This window comes from Lynx canadensis, chromosome C1 (genome assembly GCF_007474595.2).
Source record: "Lynx canadensis isolate LIC74 chromosome C1, mLynCan4.pri.v2, whole genome shotgun sequence".
NCBI lineage: Eukaryota > Metazoa > Chordata > Mammalia > Carnivora > Felidae > Lynx > Lynx canadensis.
This window is the reverse complement of record NC_044310.1, coordinates 105,423,603-105,444,913: the sequence shown is the minus strand read 5'-3', so window position 1 is coordinate 105,444,913 and position 21,311 is coordinate 105,423,603. Positions and strand designations below refer to the sequence as shown.

Sequence of the window (21,311 nt, the reverse complement as noted above, 5' to 3'; positions counted from 1 at the left end):
TTTGGATGATCTGCGTAATTTGCAGAACCAATATTTTTCAAATGACCAATGCATGTTATAAAATCACGTACAAGTAAAAACAATACTTTAAAGTGAAAGAACAGTTGGTTTTAAGGTAACAGAGTATAATAATTTCATTCATATGGTTTCAGATTCTTCACTGCAAGTAACTTTTAAGAAATCGTTAGTTTGTACAGTTTTTGTGTAGAATCAAAGAAGAACACCAGAATTACCCAAAAAAGCTATTAAAATATTCCTTTTTCCAAGTACATATTGCAACAGATTACATGCAATAGTAGATATGCAGCTGTTGTTTTTTTTCAATGTTCATTCACTTTTGAGAGACAGAGATAGAGTGCAAGCAGGGGAGGGGCGGGGAGAGGGAGACACAGAATCCAAAGCAGGCTCCAGGCTCTGAACTGTCAGCGCAGAGTCCACCACAGGGCTCAAACCCACCAAAAGTGAGATCATGACCTGAGTTGAAGTCGGACGCTCAACCGACTGAGCCACCCAGGCGCCCCACTGCAGCTGTTTTCTATTAAGCCAGAGGTTAGAAAGATTTGCAAAAACAAAACAATGCCATTCTTCTCATTATTTAACTCGGAAGATACATTTCTTATAAAAATGTGTTATTTATGTTAACACGTACAGGATTTATGATTGTATTTTAATGAATGAACATTTTTAAATTAATTTCCAAGAGCACCGGAGTGGCTCAACCAGTTAAGAATCTGACTCCTGATTTCACCTGAGGTCATGATCTGACTGTCCTGAGATCAAGCCAGATTGGGCTCCGCACTGAGCGTGGAGGCTGCTTAAGAGTTTCTTTCTCCTTCCCCCCCCCCCGGCCCCCCCCTTGCACACACACACTCTCTTGCAAGAAAATAAAACACATCAGGAAATATGAAGTAATTTCAAACAAGTACCTGTCATAGTTAAAAAATAAATAAATAAAAATTAATTTTGAAAATAGTTAAGTACCAATAGATATAACACATTGGTGTCCTCAATAATTTTTAAGAATATAAATGAGTCCAAGGGTGGACCTGGACTCATTTACCTGGGTACCTGGGTGACTCCTTGGTTAAGCATCAGACTTCGGCTCAGGTCAAGACCTCACAGTTCGTGGGTTCAAGCCCCGTGTCGGGCTCTGTGCCGACAGCTGAGCCTGGAGCCTGCTTCAGATTATGTGTCTCCCTCTCTCTCTGCCCCTCCCCCACTCACACTGTCTCTCTCAAAAAAATAAATAAAACATTAAAATATATATATATATATATATATATATATATATATATATATATATATAAATGAGTCCTGAAACCAGAAAATTTGAGGCTCATCAGCTTAGGCAAGTCATTCAGCCACCATGTGATTTAACCTTCCATATCTATATCCCAGAGCATTGTCCTCAAACCTGGGTGTCCAGGAGACCACCTGAGAGTGTTCAGAATGAGCACAGTTCACACTACAGTCCAGACCCTTTGAATGAGTATGTTCACAAGGAGAGGATGGACTTTAATAGCAAACTTCTATAACTTACATGTCAGTTTTCACAACTTAAGAAAATGCTAAAGAAAAAAATGATAGCAAAACCTTATTATAGAAAACCAATACTTTGTATTTCTCCGTAATCACCTTCCTTTTAAAATATCAAAATTGCCTTGCAATTTAATGATCTTATTACTAATACTTAACAATTTTTAGGAGGTTCATTAGTCATAAATGACTCCCTCACATTTTCTCAAATTACACTATACACATATATATACATACATACACACATATATATATGGTATGTATACATAATATATACATACATAACACACATATATATACGGTATATATAGTACATACATACACATATGGTATATATGGCGTATGTGTGTATATATATATATATATATATATATATAGGTAGATATAGATATACACAGTATATCACCAAGTCTTAAACACTTCCATAATAACTGGTCACAAAGGGAAAGACATGCTGGCAAAAAGCAGAAGTATCTTTCTTTTTCTTTAAGTTTATTAATTTATTTTGAGAGTGAGAAAGAGCGCAAGTTGGGAGGGACAGAGAGAGAGAGAATCCCAAGCAGGCTCTACACAGTCTGCATGTAACTTGATGCGGGCTTGAACTCAGGCACCGTGAGACCATGACCTGAGCCAAAACCAAGAGTCAGACGCTTAATGGACTGACTGAGCCACCCAGGCATCCCAGAAGTATCCTAATAGTGAAATTTCAGCTGTTCTTTACCACAAAAAAAAATACTGTTGAAGGTTGGGGTACCTGCCTAAGGAGAAATCTGGTTTGCTTTACATTCCAGGGAAGCTGATATTTCTAGAAAACGAGACCCTTTATATAAATAAGTTGATTTTATCCCATGGAAACTGTTGTCTTTAGCACGTGAACTCTTCCAAAGTATTTTTGAAGTCAATTTTTTTCACTATAGTCTGCCTTCATATATATATTAATTGTATTGTTTTTCTTTTTTTTTTTTTAATTTTTTTTTTTCAACGTTTATTTATTTTTGGGACAGAGAGAGACAGAGCATGAACGGGGGAGGGGCAGAGAGAGAGGGAGACACAGAATCGGAAACAGGCTCCAGGCTCTGAGCCATCAGCCCAGAGCCCGACGCGGGGCTCGAACTCCCGGACCGCGAGATCGTGACCTGGCTGAAGTCGGACGCTTAACCGACTGCGCCACCCAGGCGCCCCCGTATTGTTTTTCTTTAATCATATTTGTGACTCATGGATCAGTACCTCTAAATGGCAATTGACTCAGATTTGTCATCCCATTCTTTTTTTGTTGTTATTTTGAGAGAGAGAGAGAGAGAGAGAGAGAGAGAGAGAGAACACTTCAAGCAGTCTCTACGCTGTCAGCACTGAGTCCGAAGTGGGGCTCAAACAGGGCTCAAACTCACAAATCATGAGACCATGACCTGAGTCAAAATCAAGACCTGGACCTTTAACCGACTGAGCCACCCAGGCATCTGTCATCCCATTCTTTAAATAGGCCATGAAAAGCCTTATTTCTTACTATACAAAGATATAGTTAAACTTTGGGATTAGAATGTAAGTAGGGAGTTATATTCATCACTGTTAAAAAAAAAAGTCTAGGGGCGCCTGGGTGGCGCAGTCGGTTAACCGTCTGACTTCAGCCAGGTCACGATCTCGCGGTCCGTGAGTTCAAGCCCGGCGTCAGGCTCTGGGCTGATGGCTCAGAGCCTGGAGCCTGTTTCCGATTCTGTGTCTCCCTCTCTCTCTGCCCCTCCCCTGTTCATGCTCTGTCTCTCTCTGTCCCAAAAATAAATAAACGTTGAAAAAAAAAAAAAAAGTCTAGAAATGTGCTCTTCAAGGTTCTTTTCTCCCCTATCCTCCGTTCTTTTGAGTTAACCTGAAGCATCTATCCAAAGTTAAAAATAAAATGTATTTTTAAAATAGTATTTTGGGGCTCATGGCTGGTTGTCAGAGGAGTGTGCAACTCTTGATCTTACGGTCATGAGTTCCAGCCCCACATGGGGTGTAGCAATTGCTTAAATAAATAAAACTTTAGAAAGTAATAATAAAACAGCAGCATTTTGGGGGGACTGTATTCCCTTCTCCCATATCCTATGTAAATGCTGACAACACCCACCAGACAAGAGATGTGGCCAAAGAGTCCAGAGGACCTTGAGGCACTTTCAAGCTCCCTGATTATTGAAAACACTGGGAAAACATTCTCCCTTACTGGACATACCTCTACTTTTCCTATATTGGAAGTGAAGAACAAAACAAAATCTGGTCTAACTTGTCTCTTAGGATTTTGGAGATGAATAAAATAACAAAGTACACACTCCCTCTCCCAAACAAACACACAAGAACTCCAAATAATTGTGGTTTTTTAATTAAAAAAAAAATCTTTATTTATTTTTGAGAGAGAGACAGAATGTGAGTGGGGGAAGGTGGGGGGGAGGGAGGGAGACACAGAATCTGAAGCAGGCTCCAAGCTCCGAGCTGTCAGCAAAGAGCCCGACCCAGGGCTTGAACTCACAAACTGGGAGATCCTGACCTGGGCTGAGCTGAAGTCAGATGCTTAACCAACTGAGCCACCCAGGTGCCCCTAGATAAGTTTGTTTTAATAACTGATGAAGTGCTTGCGCTGTTGACAACAAAGTACTCTTATTATCATAGAATAATTACATTTGTTGAGGTAAGAATTTGTGGGGAGGAGAGGTAGGGGGTTGGGTGGCTCCTCTGTTAAGCATCTCACTCTTAGTTTCCACACAGGTTATGATCTCACCATTCATAAGACAGAGCCCCAAGTCTGGCTCTGCAGCTGACAGGGGGAACCCTGCTTGGGATTCTCTCTCCCGTTCTTTTTCTGCCCTTTCCCTGTTTGCACGCTATCTCTCTCTGAAAATAAATAAACAAAAAAAAAAAAAAAAAAAAAAAAAAAAGATTTTGGGTGGGGCAGTTCTTTCACTGTTATTAAAGAGTGTATGAAAATACATGCTTAATAACATCTCTATTGGATTAGGTGGGTCAAATGGCACTAGGAAAATATGGCCCCTGACGGCCAAAAATGTTGTTAAATTGTTGGAGGTAAGCCACGGAACGTCCTTTTCTGTAGATGTTTAAGAGAGAAAGAAGTCCTTGTGGGAAGAAGGAGGGGAATGGGATAATCTCTGCTGGCTCAAGGAAATCTGTGATAACAGAAGAAAGGTAACGAGAAGGAGAAATGGAATTGAAGAAACCACAGTATGACGACCCATTTTTCTTTTTCTCTTGCACACGTCTCCACCGGGCAGCCAGCTGTACAAACAACTGTGCCACAAATGAGGGCGGGGCCCTTACTGCTCTTGCAGATTACTGAGCTCCCTCAAAATCTTTAAGCTACTATTGAAGTCAGACAGTTGAGAGTCCCCGTTTTTTCCTCCATCACAAACCCTCCAGTTGCAGACAGCAACATTGTCCTTCAGGAAGAAGAGTCAATGGGGGTAGTAAGCCAAGGTCTTGGCCCGGCGGGGGGCGCTGAGCTCCGCGCTGCCCCCTAGCGGTCACCTCTGTGGCCCTAGCTTCCCTGGGTCCAGCTCCCCAGCCCCAGGTCTTACACCCACCCCCTTCTTCACCTCCTCTCAGTCCCCTCCCCTTCCTCCCGGCCGCATCCCCTTCCTCTTCGTCCCCCTCCCCGAGCTGCCCCCGCTCCGGTGAAGGGGCGCCGCTCAGTCTGCACCCAGAAGTTCGGGGCTGGGCTGGGCGCGGTGCGCCTTCCCACGGCAGTCTCCCTTCCAGCCCTCACGCCCCCCAGAGTACACATCTTCTTCCCCCTCACCTCCTCGTCCGGGACGCTGCCGGCCGCGCTTTCACCGAGCCCGCCAGTTTGGTCCCGTTTCCTTCTCTAGTTAAGACTCCCTGTCACTGACGGTTACTTTTTGGCCTTTTCATATATGCATATTTTGGGGGCCTTTAACCCCCCCTCGTGGAGAAATGGAGGCAACAAGATGGCGGACCCGGAAGTGAAGACTCAGCGAATACAATTTCTGGCGGAGGGATCTGTGAGGAGACAATGACCAGAAAACCCACATTTCCATTAGAACCGAAGAGCGGCGCACCTCCGAGGCTCATTTTTTTTTCCACCGAAGGCCTTTTGAAGTGGAAAAGCGTGTATCCGAGACGACCCAGAGAGGACTATTTGGCGAGGCGGAGGATTGTTGTTACGTGTCTTACGTGTCGTGTAGTTCCGGTAGGGGGATGGACCCGATGGTTTATTTTGGCGCCAAGAGCCCGGCGTCGTGCAGAGGGCAAATCGGTATCAGCGTCGATCCTGTATCCTCTTGGTAACTTGTCTTGGGGCCAGCCTTAGGATTGATGGGAAAGCTTTCTCTGTCTCAGCCTCCGGTGAAACTGTTGGAGACGTTCCTGGCTTTGTGCTTAAGTTGAGCCCTGGTGTCTGCTCAGAATAGTGGAACAAATAACGGAGGCTTTTTTGAGGGGCCTGGAAGGGCATGCAGCTTGAGTTTGCAAACCTACTTAACGCATTTTACTTACCAGATGATTCTTACCTTCGCCCGCTGATCGCCACTACCTAAGGGCAACGAGAGATCGGGAAGGAAGCCCTTCAAAAGTACGTGAACGTAGAAAAGGACACATTTCGGCTCTACTTTCATTAGATCTTGGCTTTTGTCGGTTTTGGTGGGCCTTTCAAAGCCAACTGTTTTCGCGTCTACCTCCTTTTCTGAACTTGGTAGTGCCATCTTTAAAGTATGGCATACTCCCCAAGTGTGATCCACCTTGGTATTTACAGGTTCCCTTTTTTTGAGAGTCAAAATCTTGTTTCATTGCCGTGTGTATCCTTTTATTATCTCCTGGCTCATTGCCTTTCGTATAGTAAGGACCCAAAAACGACCAGTGGGGCTTTGTTTTTAATGAGTTGAGTTATAAATAAGCAGATAACGTATTTGGATGACTTAGTTTCTTTTTTTAAGGCATCTATACTGAGATTAAGAGCACGGTTCGTGCCACAGATGCCTTCTGAGGCATCTAGAATTACTCCCTCAGTATGTTGGTAGCCAATGGTCAAGCAGAAGAGTGGTTGTTTGCATTTCTTCCTAAATAGCTTTGTAATTTTAAGTTGATTTCACCCTTATTGATACCTATCCAATCTGATATTCATCATTTTTAATGTACAAAGGCTACTAAAAGAACTCTTATTGAAAGACAATATATAAGCTGAAGGTGAAAGCAAGGCTAATTTTGGAGATCTATACCGCTTCTCTTTGAAGAGAGAAAACTAGAATCCAGGCCTGGGATTGAATGTCTTTATTCAAGAAATGAGAAAATGGCAGCACAAATCAGCAGCAATAATTTTGGAAGGAATGGGGGTACAAGGTGTAGGGTCATAATGTGATTATTTCAAGGTCTCAAGGTAGCTGAGGAACTGTGCCTGAGGCCCATTGATCAGTATTCTCCATTGCAGACGCAGGAGGTGGCAAGACTAAAACACTAAAGGCCAAACCCTATTATGCCTTTTAGAAACAGAATCATACCTTACAAATTATCATAGTACTCAGCAAGATTACATTTTAAGATTTGAAATTGGAGTCATTTCCCTCAGCGTTAGGAGCAAAGTTGTAAAGTGCAAAGGTTTGAAGGATTACCCCTTTGACAATATAGTTATTTCTGAAACGATTCAATTCTTTCCCTTATTTTCGTTTTCCATGAGGTATTATCACCTCTTGTTTTATACCTTTCATTACACCCGATTTCTCTGAGGAAAAGAAGGTATTGTAAGGAGCAAGATCCAACAGTGAGACTTAACACCTTAACAGCCTTTTAGAAATCCTACTGTCTCGTAGTAGATAATCTCAAAGCTTCCAGGGTTTTCAGCGACTGTTGAAGAAAGATTTGTGTTTACCGATCTGGAGGAGGATATTAGGTTTGAACAATCTCTGAAGAAGATTAAAATGAAAAAAAAAATTGTCCCCCATTTTGAACTACTATACTACACTCTGGCGCCCCCCACCAGGCTTCTTTCTGGAATTAGTGTCTGGGGGGATAACTTTGGGGCTTAAGGGCTTTTGAGAAAAACTGATAACATAAATAAATAAATAATTAATTAATAAATACAACACAACTCTGGCAGATTCATCAGCACCACCTCAACACCATAGAGGGGAGAGAGCAAGATTCACAGGACAAAGGGTGGGAAGGGAGGGGCTTGCAAGGCAAGACAGGGCAAGGTGGTGGAGAGAGGAGTCTTGGGCTTAAAGCAAGTCCAATTCGAAGGAGTGGATGCTGGCAATGGGAGCTCTCCAGAAGTTGAAGGTGCTGTACTCCAGGAGGGCATCGCCTTCGGAGTGTTTCTCCTGTTCAACTCCAGTTGGTTGCCCGGTCATCTTGCCAGCGCTGCTGTCTTTGATCTTGTAGGTGGATGTATCTGACAGACCCAGGCCTTCCAGCTCCGACAGATCCAGCTCTGGAATGGGCATCCTCCAGAAAAGAAAGGAGCTGTACTGGCTACTCACAGGGTCCCTCATAACTTCCTAGAAAGGAACCAGCTGTTAGTCCTCATTCTATAGCAACCTCTTCATGGCCCACGGCCTTTCCTTACTTCAAAACTTCACAAGGGCACCCAGGTGGCTCCTTCGGTTAAGCATCCAACTCTTGATTTGGGCTCAGGTCATGACCTCACTGTTCATGAGACGGAGCCCCCCCCCCCCCCCCCGCACTGGGCTCTGCACTGACAGCATAGAGCCTGCTTAGGCTTCTCTTTCCCCCTCTCTCTGCCCCTCTCCCACTTGTAGGCACGCCCTTTCTCTCTCAAAATAAATGAAGGTTAAAAAAAAAAAACATAAAAAAAGAAACCTTAAAAAAAAAATAAAAACCTCCCATTATCATTTGCCTCTGTACGTGATCCAGATTTCCTAGGACAAGCTTTGGGAACCTTTCCTTTATTACTATTTTCTACCATTTCCTGCCTTCTCCCATCTTGGAAGGACTTATTCACTGCCTAATGCTTCAAGTCAATCTTGGGTCTGGTTTTCAAGGCTTTCTAGAATTTGGCTCATCCTTCCTAGCCATGGTACAGTCTCTGCTAGTTATGCTCATTTCTGTCTTGCTTAACTTTGTCTACTCTCCATCTTTTGTATTTATTATTATTTCTTTTACGTACAAGATCATCGGTTTACAACAAAAGGATACAACTCTGGAATGGCAGATGGAGGAGATACACAAGGCCAAGTACAGGAAGAGGGCGCAGAGCTCCCATGCCCTCTCCAGGTGCTCCACTCTCCCCACATCATGTGTTTCCACCAGCCTGGAAAGCTCCTCTCTGCTCTCCATCTTAAAATACCACCCAAGTTTCAAGACTACCACAAGTCCCTAGAAGAATTCAAGTCCTTAGAGAAATCATTCCCCTGAATTCTTATGTTTTTAAATACTTGGCTTTTTCCTAACTTTGGTTTAATAGGTACCTCTAAAAAGGGCTTTGAGAGAGAGAGAGAGAGAGAAAGCATGAGCCAGGAAGGGGCAAGAGAAAGAGGGAGACACAGAATCTAAAGCAGGCTCCAGGCTCTGAGCTGTCAGCACAGAGCCTGATGCAGGGCTTGAACCCATGATTGTGTCCTGAGCTGAAGTCAGACGCTCAACTGACTGAGCCACCAAAGCACCCCTAATCTTCTCTCTTTATCCATCCATAACTTGCCACTCCCATCTTTTAGCCCACAGGTAAGCCTGAACAGCCTGTATTTATAGTTTTCTCTAGCCTACCTCTCCTTCAAAACAAAGCCCAGGTAGGTGCTGAAAGAATTTTCCTATGCTATAACAAGATCTTGATTCTCTGATCCTAATGCTAGAATTTACCTGAGAGCAAATGGATTGGGAATTCCAGGTAAGGAAAGTAAGAGTTTAGACCAGAAGGAGAAAGTCCTTTGACAGAATTCGATACTTTTCTATGCTCTAACAAGTACTCCTATCATCTTTTCCCACCCACACCCTGATGTTATAGGACTAGTATGCCTCCTGCACCCTGCTGGTTACTAGCCAAGAAGGGGCAAAAGCATTAGTTGAAATGTTCCCAAAGAAGCAGAATGAACATTCCACTGCCTCCAAAAATAGAACCCCATTTTAAAAGGCCTTCCTCCCAGTACACTCCATTGGCTCCTACCAGGCCTGAGGCTCCTAAACAGTGGCTTTAAATAGGTTCCCAACTGCCCCCATATAATGTGTTAGGCGAACATGAGAACCACTGCACTACAGGAACTATAACCGCATATAATGTGAACTGTCTCTACTGAGCCAGAACAAAAAAGCCTTAATCTAGAGCACAGTTATGTGTGAGTGTAGGGGCTTTAGGACTGGTGAGTGGGCAGACCAGGATGTTTTTAATGTTAAAAGCCAGTTCTCAGTTGCTCTTTTTCTTCTGAGGTTCAGGCTCCAAAATAAACCCTGGGAACTGAGCATTACTCAGCAGAGAAATTGCTTAGAAGGAAGGTTATGTGGGGACTGGAACAGGGTGGGGGAGGGTGCTGGAAAGGTGAGGTCATCATCCTATGATACTCAACTCTGATCATTTCCACAGTAATTTCCAGAGACATGTGCACAGAAAGAGTTACAAAAAATGGTTGGACCTATCAGACTACCTACTCTGGCTTCAGACAGGGACCACCTTAGGATCATCAATGTTACGGACTTCTGACCAGAGACTTTTTTTTTTTCCTCTTCTTCTTCTTCCTTCCTTCCTTTTCTTTTTTAACTAAATTGCCAGTTATTTGCCTACATTGCTGGCTTTTTTTTTTTTTTTTTAATATCTCCTCCCTTACCAGTCCTCTCCAGATCAAGCTTAGTATAATATGGGCACATGATAGAGTCTTTAAAAAATAGAATCACAGGGGGGAAAAATCATAGAATTTTAAAACTAGAAGACATGTTTAGGGTTCCTGGATGGCTCCATCAGTGGAGTGTTTTACTCTTGATCTTGGGGTTGTGAGTTTGAGCCTCATGTTGGGTGTAGAGATTACTTAAATAAATATATTCTGTGCTGTAACATACGGTATATATTTTTTTTTAAAAAGGAAAGAAAAGAAAACATGTTAGAAATTATCTGCTGACTCGTGAAGCCTTCCAGCCAGTTAGAACATAGGTCTCATTCCCCATGTGGTCTTTGTTGATGTGTTGTACATAGATAGTTGCGTACAGTTTTATATAATCCTATACCAATATTCTCAAAACTTGCAAGAATTCTTAGTTGCTGAAGAACAGATACTCAGTAGATTAGATGTTGACTGTTCCTGTGATTCTGATCTGAATGATGAAAATGCAGAAGACAGTAGAGAGCAAGCTAGAATCTGAGACAGTGAAAAAGCTCTTTGACAAACTGACTACTTTTCTTAAAACCAGATATGTATAAAAATTGTCTAAACAATCCCTGAGCGTCTGGCAGAGCGTATCTTGCAATAAAAAAATGCTAAAGGAAATTTTACAAAATATTAACTTACAAGGCCTAAAATCTCTAGCTATGCCATGAACTCGGAGACATGTACAGAGAGTACCAAATGCATAGAAAGACACTCATACAAGCATGTATGACATTTAAATTCAAGTCAAGAACACTGACCACACAGAAAATTGCAACTAAAATACCATTCACTCTACTCTCATCAGTAAGGAAATTCTGGTGTTTAATATAGTATGGATTTAATTCCCAAGTCTCCAAATTTTGCAGGAGGTCCCTGTTCAGCAAGCTTTCTCTTCCCCTCCCCAACTGTTCTCCATCCATACCTCATCTCTCTTTCCATTTCTTAAAGGGCTTGGACAGTGCCTTGTACCACAATATATGCTCAATAAATCCTTCCAAATGTCCTTCATTTTAAATGATCCAGATACTTTAGGCAAAGGTAATTTCTAAATATCACCCTTTGTATTCTTAGGGATACATGATTAGCAAATATGTAGTATAAAAAGACACACTCTCTCTGAGCCCCACAGACACACCCAAATACCCTTTGTCTAGACCCTCTGTGGGAACCCAAGGCCTACCTGCCTGACAGGGCCTTGCTGTGTCATGCTGCCACCATTGGGGGGAATGACAGGGATGGTGGTTGGAGGGGATGGAAGCTCTCTGGCATTTCAGTATAAGTGCCTCCCTCATTCTGGTCTTGGATTTCCCTGTTAGCCATGACCTTCCCCCATCTATTCTCACTGAGCTGCAAATAAGCATTCCTTCCCAGAATCTGCTATGTAGCTTTTGTGGGCTGTACTGATTTCAATATAGGATCAGGCAGTTCTCCAACACAGAGGCCCCCACCTTCCTACCTCAAGCTGCCTCTTTCTTTGGAGCAAAGGTTTGAGATGGGGAGTGAGAGGCTGTTAAACGAGAGGTCAGGATTACTTTCAATATTATGTCATCCCTTCCCCCAAATTCCCTCCTATGGAGACAAATAAGTTTGGGGTGAAGGCAGACACATCAATAGAACACCACAGAAAAAAAGTATGTGTGTGTATGTATATATATATATATATATATATATATATATATATATATATATATGGAAGTACAGGCTAGAGCAAATACTACAGATTCATCAAAAAACAGGTAAAACAAATTATAGCTTGAAAAGGAACATGGAGATAACAAATGAAGATAATAAAACACCTAAGACAAATTCTAGGCAAATAGATACTTGAAATGAGATAAACGCTGAGAAATAATAATTCCATGTAAATTGTTAGAAATTAATGTCTGTGTATTAGAAGGCAATAATGGAAATCTTAGCAAAGGGATCTAAAAGGTGACCAAAACCTACCCATTGTTCACAGCGCCCCTTCTCTTGAACTGTCCCTACCTCATCCTTATTAAGGGTCTTCAACCTAACTAGAAGCAGCTGCTCTTTTATCTTTGCAGCCCCTTGCCCCCCTTCCCGCAATTTAGTTTACCTGTTATCAATGAATTACTAGTGTGTTCCCAAGATGGAAGGAGTACCTCGAGGCTCCGGCGTCTGCTCAGGGCTGGAGAGAAAGCAAGCTGTTGGGGCTTTGACGGCTTTGTCTTCTCACTCCCTCTCTCGCTCCAGTGGCTGAGTCTATCTGCTCAGTCTCCCCCTGCAATGCAGCCCCTCCTAAGAAGGGCGGAAGGACTCCCCGCCCCCTCCTTGCCTGACTCGGCTAATTCAAATGATAGGTTCCAGAACACTTCAGGGAGGGAGACAGGATTAAAGCATCTTCGTAGGCTTTATTGGTCGGCACAATTATTCCGGAGCTCTTCCCGCACCCCCCTGCTGCCTGGGGTGCAATGAATGAGTAGTTAATTGTCCCCTAATTTTAGGCTTATGGATTTAAAAAGCTTAACTCTGGATAACAATAGAGGGGTGTCCCTTTATGCCTCAATTTAAGGATTTCAAGTTACGAAATGTTTTATTTTTGAGAATCCGAAAAAAAATCCTCGCCCCTCCCCCCTCCAATCCCTACTCCTGCGACTCGCCTCCGCACCCTCACAATGAGTAAATAAACCTAGCCCCATTCCACTTCGGGGAGAGCACGGGAGGATGGGGTGGGGTGCTTCCACGAATCTCTAAACTTAGTCGGGCTCGGGGGATTTGGGGGCTCCTCTTAGTTTTGCCCCGCAATGCCTGGCGCGCAAGGGGGGACGTGAGGCTGCGGGCATCGCGGCTTGGGCGCGCCCCCCACCCCCCCGCCCGCGGCCCGCGCAGGGGTGCCAGCCGGCCGAAGCCGCCAGGCCACCTCCCACGGCCCCGTGTGGTGCAGTGCCTCCCCAGTCCGGGGGGGAGCAGTGCGCCCAGCTCCGGGCCGGACGGGTTTCGTAATCGCGTCGCCGCCGTTTCCGCCCCGAGCCAGCCCCACCTCTGCCGGCCCGCCCTCGGCTCTCCCACCGCGCCGCGGAGCCAGCCCGGGAAGCCCACACCGGCGGGCACGGCGCGGGAGCCCCCACCCGTGGCAGCCGCACGCCTCGACGCCGAAGCGCGGCAGGTGAGACCGCGGCGGGGGTCCCCGGGCGGTGAGCCCCGCCTGCGCTGCCGGGTGGAGACGCACCGGATGCTGGGGGTGGGGGGGAGGGAGGCTGGGACTGTAGAGATGCAGGGTTGGTGGGAAGAGGAGTGCGTTCCCAGAGGAACAGTCTCCATCCCCGCCCGTGCGGTGCGCAGGCCGTGGCCGCTGAAGGGCAGAGGGCAGGGAGGGACTGGGATGGGGGGGGTGGGGGGACGGAGGCCAGAGGGGATAAAGTCTCCGAGACTCACTAACCTCGGCGGTGGCGTGTGCTGGACAGTGAAGCACACAGCTGGGTCCTGGGACGGCCAAATCTGAGGCCAAAGCAGCCACGGAAGACAGTGACAGTCTGGAAAATTCACAGCGGGATCCCAGTCCTCGTTCAGCGTTGGGAGGAGCAGAGGATTTCTGGGTAGAGTTGGGGAGTGGACAGAAATGCAGTCCATGGGACTGAGTCTCCTGGGGAGGGAGCTTAGAGCCTAGCTCCGGTTCCTAGTAAGCCCCCACAAGACCTTCCTTGGGGAAAGGCACAGTCGGTACTGGGGCAGATGCCTGTCACTTGATCGAAGAGTGCTGTTCCCCTACTTCCCCGGAGCCCCTCAGCAGCCCTGCGTGTCGGGAGGTCTCCACAAGGAACCAGCTGCAGCACCGGGCTGAGAGCCAAAATTGCCCACTCCATTCTCTCAGTTCTCTTTCTCTTTCTCCAGCTGCTTCTTGTGAAGGCTTGTTGGGCAGCGGGTTGGAGGCCTTGGGGCTGAAGGCAGCGGGACCGGGAAAACCGGTTTGGGGCTAGAACAGGACCGGGGAACTACATCTGTACATCCTTTCCCACTGGAACCTTTCTCCCATCCCTCCTCCTGCTCACTCCCCCAGTGGTTGGGAAGCTCCTAAGTCCTAGTGTGACCTTGGTGTCTCCCAGCTCCATCGTTCAGCCTTCCTATTTGGGACTCAGGCCCAGTTCTCAATGCTACTAGGCTGTCAGGATATGGCCTTACACAGTCTAATGCTGAGTCCTCCTGCTCTCTTCCCAGCCCCTTCCCCTCCACTGGGGGGCTAAAATAGTGGGCAGTGAATGCAGGTGTCTCTTCCTCCTGGGCTTACCAGCTCCGGACTTCATTTTTCCTCAACTCACTCATCTCTAGATACTTTAAAGGAGAGTGGCAGCCCGTTGCTCTTACTTCCTTTTCTGGCCTGTACCCCCTGCCACCACCACATTCAGCCTGCCCACCCTTCTCCACACTCTGACTCCCCTGCCAAGTTTCAGAGACCCTTATGTTCTGTGTCCTGGGGAATGGAATTTCCTGGTCACTTCTCATCATCATTGGCCCTTTCGTGCCAAGTCCCACACACACATGCTTTCCCTCCACCCAGCTCTTGCCAGATCCCTGGAAAAGGAACAGAAACGTCCTTGTTCTCTCCACTGCCCCTTTCCCTCCCTCTCCTCTCCCCTCTTCTCTCCTCTTCCCTCCCACCGTCCACTTCTGTCCACTCAGCTGGGTGTTGGGGGAGAGTCCACTCTCTGTAAAGCCTGGCTGGTGGTATTGGGGGTTTCCTCTGATTCTCCATTGTTTTCTTCATTCCCCTGCCTGCAGCCCTTAACAACCGCCACCACCACCATTGCGACAAACCCTGTGACTGACTGACTTCCCCACTGACCACAGCTCCCCTCTCTGGACAGCTGTGTTCTGACTTCCGCCCCTGTCTCATTACTCCTCCCCTCCAGTGGTGGGAAGGGAAGTAAAGCTCAGGCTCCTAGGTCTTTCTCTCCCCTACAAGCCGTATCTTAGTGTTTGTGTGATCTCATCCCAAAGCTATATTAGAAAATCCTCTCAGTTCTTAGAGCGGTCTTGGGCCCAGAGCTTCGGGGTTCCAGGTGTGGAGGGGAGGGAGATTCCTATTTGTGCTAGAGTGTAATACTCATGAAGCAGCCCCATTTGGAGTCTTTGAGGCTGCCTGTATCATAGGACTGGGGAAGTGCAGTGAGCCCAGGGGAAACCCAGGTGTGCCCTAGCCTGGCTGGCCGGGAGGAAAAGGGAAGGAAGTTCTTCCCTGGACACTAATGCTGTTGGAAAGTTCCTCATGTCTGGTTGGCTGGTGAAGCTTGGGAATGGAAGTGGAGAGGAGGGAGGAGAGAACAGGTCACAGCATGAGAGTAGGAGGCAGGCGGGGAGGCCTGAGGCCCCATGGGGGATGAGGCAGAGCAGAGCGGCACTGCACGATGGGACATGTGAAGAGGGTGGGGAGCTGGAGAAAGACGCCTGTGGGACAGAAGATACCTGGTACCTGTGTCCCTACAGCCTGTGCACAGATCATCTGTCCAAGGCACACACGCAGGAATCCTGGCCGTGCCACATATGTGCACGCAGAGGTGCACACGCAGGAGTGTGGTGTATACAGCCTTCGGGAAAGATCTCAAGGTCGAGTAATAAAGGAGCTGTTGAAGGGAAAGGTTGGATCTCAGTTGAAGGAAATGAGGAGGAACAAGGGCAGGGATTAGAGAGGGAAGAAACTCCTCACCATAGAAAGTCTTTCTTGAGGTCCAACCTGCTGCAGTTGGTCAACTACAACCTGGGCAGTCAAGGCCTCTCTTGGTCTTAAAGAAAATCTAGATGTTTAGGGTAAGGTAAGGAAAAAGGGAGGGACAAGGGTGGAGGCCCTGTTTGTGAGAACAAAAAAACCACCATTTCCTCTTAAAGGTCACTTAACTGCCCCTCCCCTTCTGCCCTAAACCCAGGGAGATGGGAGGAGGGACTTGTGGCACCCCCAAAACTGCTCCTTTGTGCCAGTGTCCCTTGGCCCCTCCCATCCTCACCCTAAATGCTTCTATTCCCTGCCTCTCCCTTGGTTCCAGCAGCTCCTCAACCGCTTGGTGCCCTTCTGGTTCTTTTCCTTTCTCTGGGCATCACACTGTGAGGTTCCTGTGTTTGGAGAGGTTAGTGTTGGGTGCAGGACCAGGGTCTTTAAGGGAGAACAAGAAGATCTAGGCTCATCAGGAGGCTTCTCAAGGAGGGGCTGGTGGTAGAGTTGGGATTTCTCACCAACTTTCTTCTCTCTTTACTTTTTGCCCATCCAGGTTTCTGGGGCTGAGAAGACATAACCTTGTGCCTGCCTGCTCACCCCAGTCTCATCCTGCTAGTCTCTCAGGGTCTGAGACACTGAACTTCACTGCCCAGCCAAGGGTACCACAGACTGTGCTGTCTCCAGACCTGTCCAGCTGAGTAAACCCGGGTTGTCATTACACCTGAGGGCACTGAGGAGTGGGCAGTCAAAACACCAGAGCAAGAGCCCTCTGGGGCCTCAGGCAGAGGAGTGAAACTGGAACCATCAGGGAACATGAGTGAATTCTGGCACAAACTAGGTTGCTGCGTGGTAGAGAAACCCCAGCCGGTGAGTCCCCAACCCCCCACCCCCCACCCCAGCACACAAAGAAGTCAGTTACCGCGTCCTGTGAGGCAGACACAGCACCCAGAAAGCACCCTGCTTGCCTCCCTTTCCGTCACAGTAGTCTCTATGGCCAGGCAGGTGTGCACATGGGATACAGGGGAACTGGGAGACAGAGGAACTGAATAGCCCTAGCTGTCACTTCCTGTTTCTGTCCATGCTGGGAGTTGTAGGCGGAGCTTAGTACCTGTCCGTCCCCCCCCTTCCGCCCCCCCCCCATTGTTTCCTCATCAGCCAGAGGTGACTTTGATATGTCCTTTCTTTGGCATTCACTCTGCAGGCTCTTGTCATTGTCACCCTGCCTGTGTCCTCTCTGTGTTTATATTGTTAGACCGTAGTGATTTCCCTGTTGTGATGCCACATACCCTTGCCCATCAGGCCCTTAGCTCTTCCTTTAGTGGTTTTCAAGACCACTAAAAGTGGTTTTCCACACTTCGTGTGGAAGAGGGGGCTTCCGACTTAACTCCCCTGTCTTCTCTAAGCAGAAGAAGAAGAGGAGACGAATTGACCGGACCATGATTGGGGAACCAATGAATTTTGTCCACCTGACTCACATTGGCTCTGGGGAGATGGGGGCCGGAGATGGACTTACCATGGTAACAAGGCAGTGGGGAGAGGTTGATGTGGGATTGCGGCCTAGAACCATTCCCCTTTTTTGAAGTTTAAGCAGGGGACATATGAATATCGATGGGGAAGTAAGAGGCTAGGATTCTAGTCCTGGTCACCAGCCACATAAACCTGAGACCTGGCATTTCAGGTTTCTGGCCTAAGCTCCCTCATTTTTATAATTAGTAAATTATTCTTTACTGGGACAGGGGATATATGTGACCCCAGAGTTACTTGGAGGGCTTTTCCCCCAAACCAGACCCTTCTATTAGTTAAGAGTTAATAGTCATATTGTGGCCGGTTGCATTAGGACAGGAAAAAGACTGACTGAGCACCCCTGTCCTAAATAATGTCTAATACACTTTTCTGCTCTCAGAACAAGGGAAATAGGCCTGGAGATAGTGAAGGAGTCTTTTCACCAATTGTGAAACTCCGATAAATATGAGAGAGTCCTTTGTGAGAGTCTTATTAGTAGAAGACCCATTTTATCTCATCCTCATGAAAGTCAGTATGAAGGGAGACACTGAAACTTCCCTTGGAAGAATGGTGGTTGGTTTTAACCTTTTCAGATTGATTTTTTTTTTTTTTTTTGCCAAAGCAATGGGGTCCGCCTCTTCCATGGAGAGCACAGGGGAGATCGCTTCCTGTGTGACATCAAGACAGGATGAGGGTCTCACGTGTGCTTTTTCACAGACAGGTGCTGTCCAGGAGCAGATGAGATCCAAGGGAAACCGAGACAGGCCATGGAGCAATTCTAGGGGCTTGTAGCTCCGACAGGAATGGTAAGTAACTAAGGACACCCATCCAACATCTCCAGCCCGATAGCACATCCTGACGCCCCACCTCAGAACCCCGATCCCCTGCAAGAATGGGAGGTGAGAGAAGCAAGTATTAGGATGGGGGAGTCAAGAATGGAGGACCCAGAAGGGCAGAGAGACAGCGAGGCACAGACAGATAGAAATCGAGAAAAGAGCATGCTGTGGAAATAGCCGAGAGTCTACACTAGGTGGTGCCTTACCCCTAAGGCCTCAGTTTTCCTTGAGACTAATCCTCCTTCTTCAATTTCTTTTTAAATCAGGTTCTGCTGTCGAAGCCTCCACTCCATGTCCAGCCCAGAAGAGATGTTGCTCCCTCCTAGAACCAGTGACCCCCGGGTCCCTCTTTTCCCTATCTGCCTATTAGTGCCTCAGAAGGCTTGGGGGCTGGACTCCCTCTATTCCCTCTGGCTATAGCCCCTCCTGGAGATGGGGTCAAGGCAGCAGGACTGACCAAGTGACTACTGGTTGGCCAGAGGAGCTCAGCTGAAGCCCCGGACACTCTCAGATCTGAGATAGGAGTTTTCTGGGAACCCAGGATAAGTTCCCTTCTCCTGAATGACGGTCTAGGTGCCATCTGTTTTAAACTCTTAACCTGGAACTCCTTAAATGGGGTAGGTGAGTGAGATTCCCAAAGCTGAAGCTGGCTTTTTGCTGAGAAGCTCCTTACCTGCCCTTCTTCTTCCTCCTGGAATGAACTGAAGCAGACGTCAAGCAGGGAGAGGAGGGGAGGGTGACCACTGCCGAGTCTACTCTTTCTCTTTAGATCTCAGACTTTAAGCTCACAGCCCCTCAGTATCTCTCTGCAACTACCAGGGTCTTTCTCTAATTAGGCCTCTAACCCTGTTTCTGTAGCATTGTGAGTCCCCCAACATCTTTAATTAAAATTTTAAGATGAGTTCTCTTAATGACCTCCCTCCTTCTACTACCTCTACCCTTGACCTCATCCCCACTAGGAACGTGTTTGTTTCCCATTGATTAAGACCTAGGTTAGAGGTGGATCTTAACCTGATGGTATTCCATTTAACTCTTGGGGACCTTGCCTGCCCTCTGCCAATCTCCCTGCTGGCCCAGGTGAGGAGAAAGAGGGATCTGGAGAGAAACCCAGAATGTTGCAAAACTAGGAGGTAGGTCTCTGAGTGGACCTCCAAACCACTGAAGATGGGAGGAGTGGTTGGTTGAAAACAATCGTCTGTAAGTTTAGGGATCTTCCAGTCCTTACCACATGGGAGTGGGGACACCTCTAGTGCATGGATTCTCAACCCAGACACTTTTGACATTGGGTTGGGTAATTCTTTGTAATGGGGGACTATCCTGTGCATCCTAGGATATTTAGTAGCACATCTGGCCCATCCTAGTTACGACAACCAAAAATGTCCAGGAATTGCCAAATGTCTCCCCCCGGGGGCAAAAATCACCCCTAGTTGAGGGCCACTGCTCAAGAGTCCAGGTATCTCTCTGTAAAGTGTTTTCCTCACCCTACACCCATTTCATTATTCATCTGAAGCCTGAGCCATAGATGAACTAGGCCCTCTGGAAAGCAGGCTCAACGGGGCCGCACATCATCTCTAAAACAGGCTCTTTATTCAGGGTATTGCTCTGCTCACATGGGTTCATGTCTCCGGTGGATGCGATGCCTACTACCCTTCTCTGTTCTTGTTTGTGGAGAAGGGGTTCCTCTAGTATGGAGGCAGGAACAGGGTTTGGTGAGATTGGGGGAGGGAGGGAGAAGAGGCAATAGAGAGAGCCACAGACACCCTGGTGTGTCCTCTGCAAACTTTAAGCTCTCTTTCTGTGCCCTGGTCCTAGAACCAGATACGAATAAGACTCAGGGAGTTTCGTCTGAAGACCAGGTCCCACTCCCCACCTGGCTGAAGAGTCTGCTTTAGGTGGGAAAATAATGCAGGAACAGGGTCTTTAGGCAGTTTGTTTTCTCAGGTGTTTCTTCTGTCCCCTTCCTTGCAGGGTGGTTAGGAAGGCAGGACAAAACCGGTGAGCTCCCGCCTGCTCAGAGACTGAGAGGGTGGGGGTCTCTCATTAGCTCCGTAACAAGCAGCATCCTGTTTGATGGTGATGGGGTCAGGAATGTGGGAACTAGGATCCACTCTGCTGAGACCACCATCCATCCAGTGTGCCCCTCCTCTAGTGACAGGTTCTAATTGTGTTTCCATTTCAGTGTATTTCCTGCCCTTTTCAGGGTCTAAGATTGGTCATACATTCCCAATTTATTGTTCAAATCTAGCTAGTTGCTCTGAAAGTAGCTCATCTTGTCCTAAAGTAGCTTAATGGCCTGAGGGTTATACTCAATCTGAAGGGTTAACAGGATAGGGTAGAAAGATGGGGGGGCTCATGGACTCAGGACACCCTGATCTTTAGCCTTATTCTGATGTCTTTTCTTTGGACACAGTCTTCTTTGGTGTTCTTTTGCCTTTAGCTACCTTTTCTAATGTGTATGCTACCATCACTTTAACAATATTTAAGAGTGATGGCAATGGGTTCAAGAGTCATAATTTATATTAAAAATGTGTTGGACTTTTAACTACATTTTTCAAATAAAAAACGTGTAAGCAAAATAGTCGCAGAGTGATCACTACAGGTGTGTGTTGGGTCAAAGGATAGATATGGTTGATGTCACTCCTAGGAAGTAGCCGACATGGAATTCTGTGCCAACATCACCCTTTCCAAGGAGAGAAGGCCAAGTACTGTGAAGATAAGACTACCATCCTTTTCCAAGAGCTCACCTCCTTGTTCTTCCTGTTCCCTCTTCTTGGCTTTCATCTGAGATTTTTCATCTTTAAAAAATCGGGAAAGGAGGGAGACGAGCAACATCAACAATTTATCCTGGGGTACGGGGTGGGGGTGAAATATGCTGGAGGACAAGGGAAGGGATCAGGCCCAATGGTGTTAGCTACACAGCTCAGTTTTAAGGTTGAAGAGATTTCTGGCCTCCACCCTCAGATACGTCTG

General features: G+C 46.8%; 3 protein-coding genes across 10 annotated transcripts in view; 1 reads left to right on the top strand and 2 right to left on the bottom strand.

The window, feature by feature from the left end:
• Nucleotides 1-5,632, bottom strand: part of GABPB2 (GA binding protein transcription factor subunit beta 2) — a 35,938-nt gene extending 30,306 nt beyond the window's left edge. For 4 of the 5 annotated variants that reach the window (XM_030327748.2, XM_030327751.2, XM_030327752.2 and 1 more), the window contains exon 1: nt 5,315-5,631. The gene's annotated coding sequence lies outside the window, so the exon portion shown is untranslated. Of the gene's footprint in view, nt 1-5,314 lie in introns of all 5 variants that reach the window. The other variant, XM_030327753.2, reaches the window with a different exon arrangement.
• A 1,154-nt stretch (nt 5,633-6,786) lies between these two features.
• Nucleotides 6,787-15,125, bottom strand: MLLT11 (MLLT11 transcription factor 7 cofactor). 4 transcript variants are annotated; one of them, XM_030327760.1, is made up of 3 exons: nt 13,738-15,125; nt 12,461-12,579; nt 6,787-8,024 (listed from the first exon to the last, which is right to left on the bottom strand). In XM_030327760.1, exon 3 carries the CDS (start codon nt 8,016-8,018, stop codon nt 7,746-7,748), a length of 273 nt encoding a protein of 90 aa, XP_030183620.1. In that variant the 5' UTR covers nt 8,019-8,024; nt 12,461-12,579; nt 13,738-15,125; the 3' UTR covers nt 6,787-7,745. The 4 variants fall into 4 exon arrangements, with proteins under 4 accessions (XP_030183620.1, XP_030183618.1, XP_030183619.1 ...); XM_030327758.1 differs by having other exon boundaries at nt 12,415-12,579; nt 13,738-15,124; XM_030327759.1 differs by having other exon boundaries at nt 12,415-12,486; nt 13,738-15,124.
• Nucleotides 13,348-20,917, top strand: CDC42SE1 (CDC42 small effector 1). The gene is made up of 5 exons (XM_030327762.1): nt 13,348-13,464; nt 16,556-16,869; nt 17,409-17,519; nt 18,223-18,311; nt 18,608-20,917. Exons 2-4 carry the CDS (start codon nt 16,816-16,818, stop codon nt 18,295-18,297), a joined length of 240 nt encoding a protein of 79 aa, XP_030183622.1. The 5' UTR covers nt 13,348-13,464; nt 16,556-16,815; the 3' UTR covers nt 18,298-18,311; nt 18,608-20,917.
• The last annotated feature ends 394 nt before the right edge of the window (nt 20,918-21,311 follow it).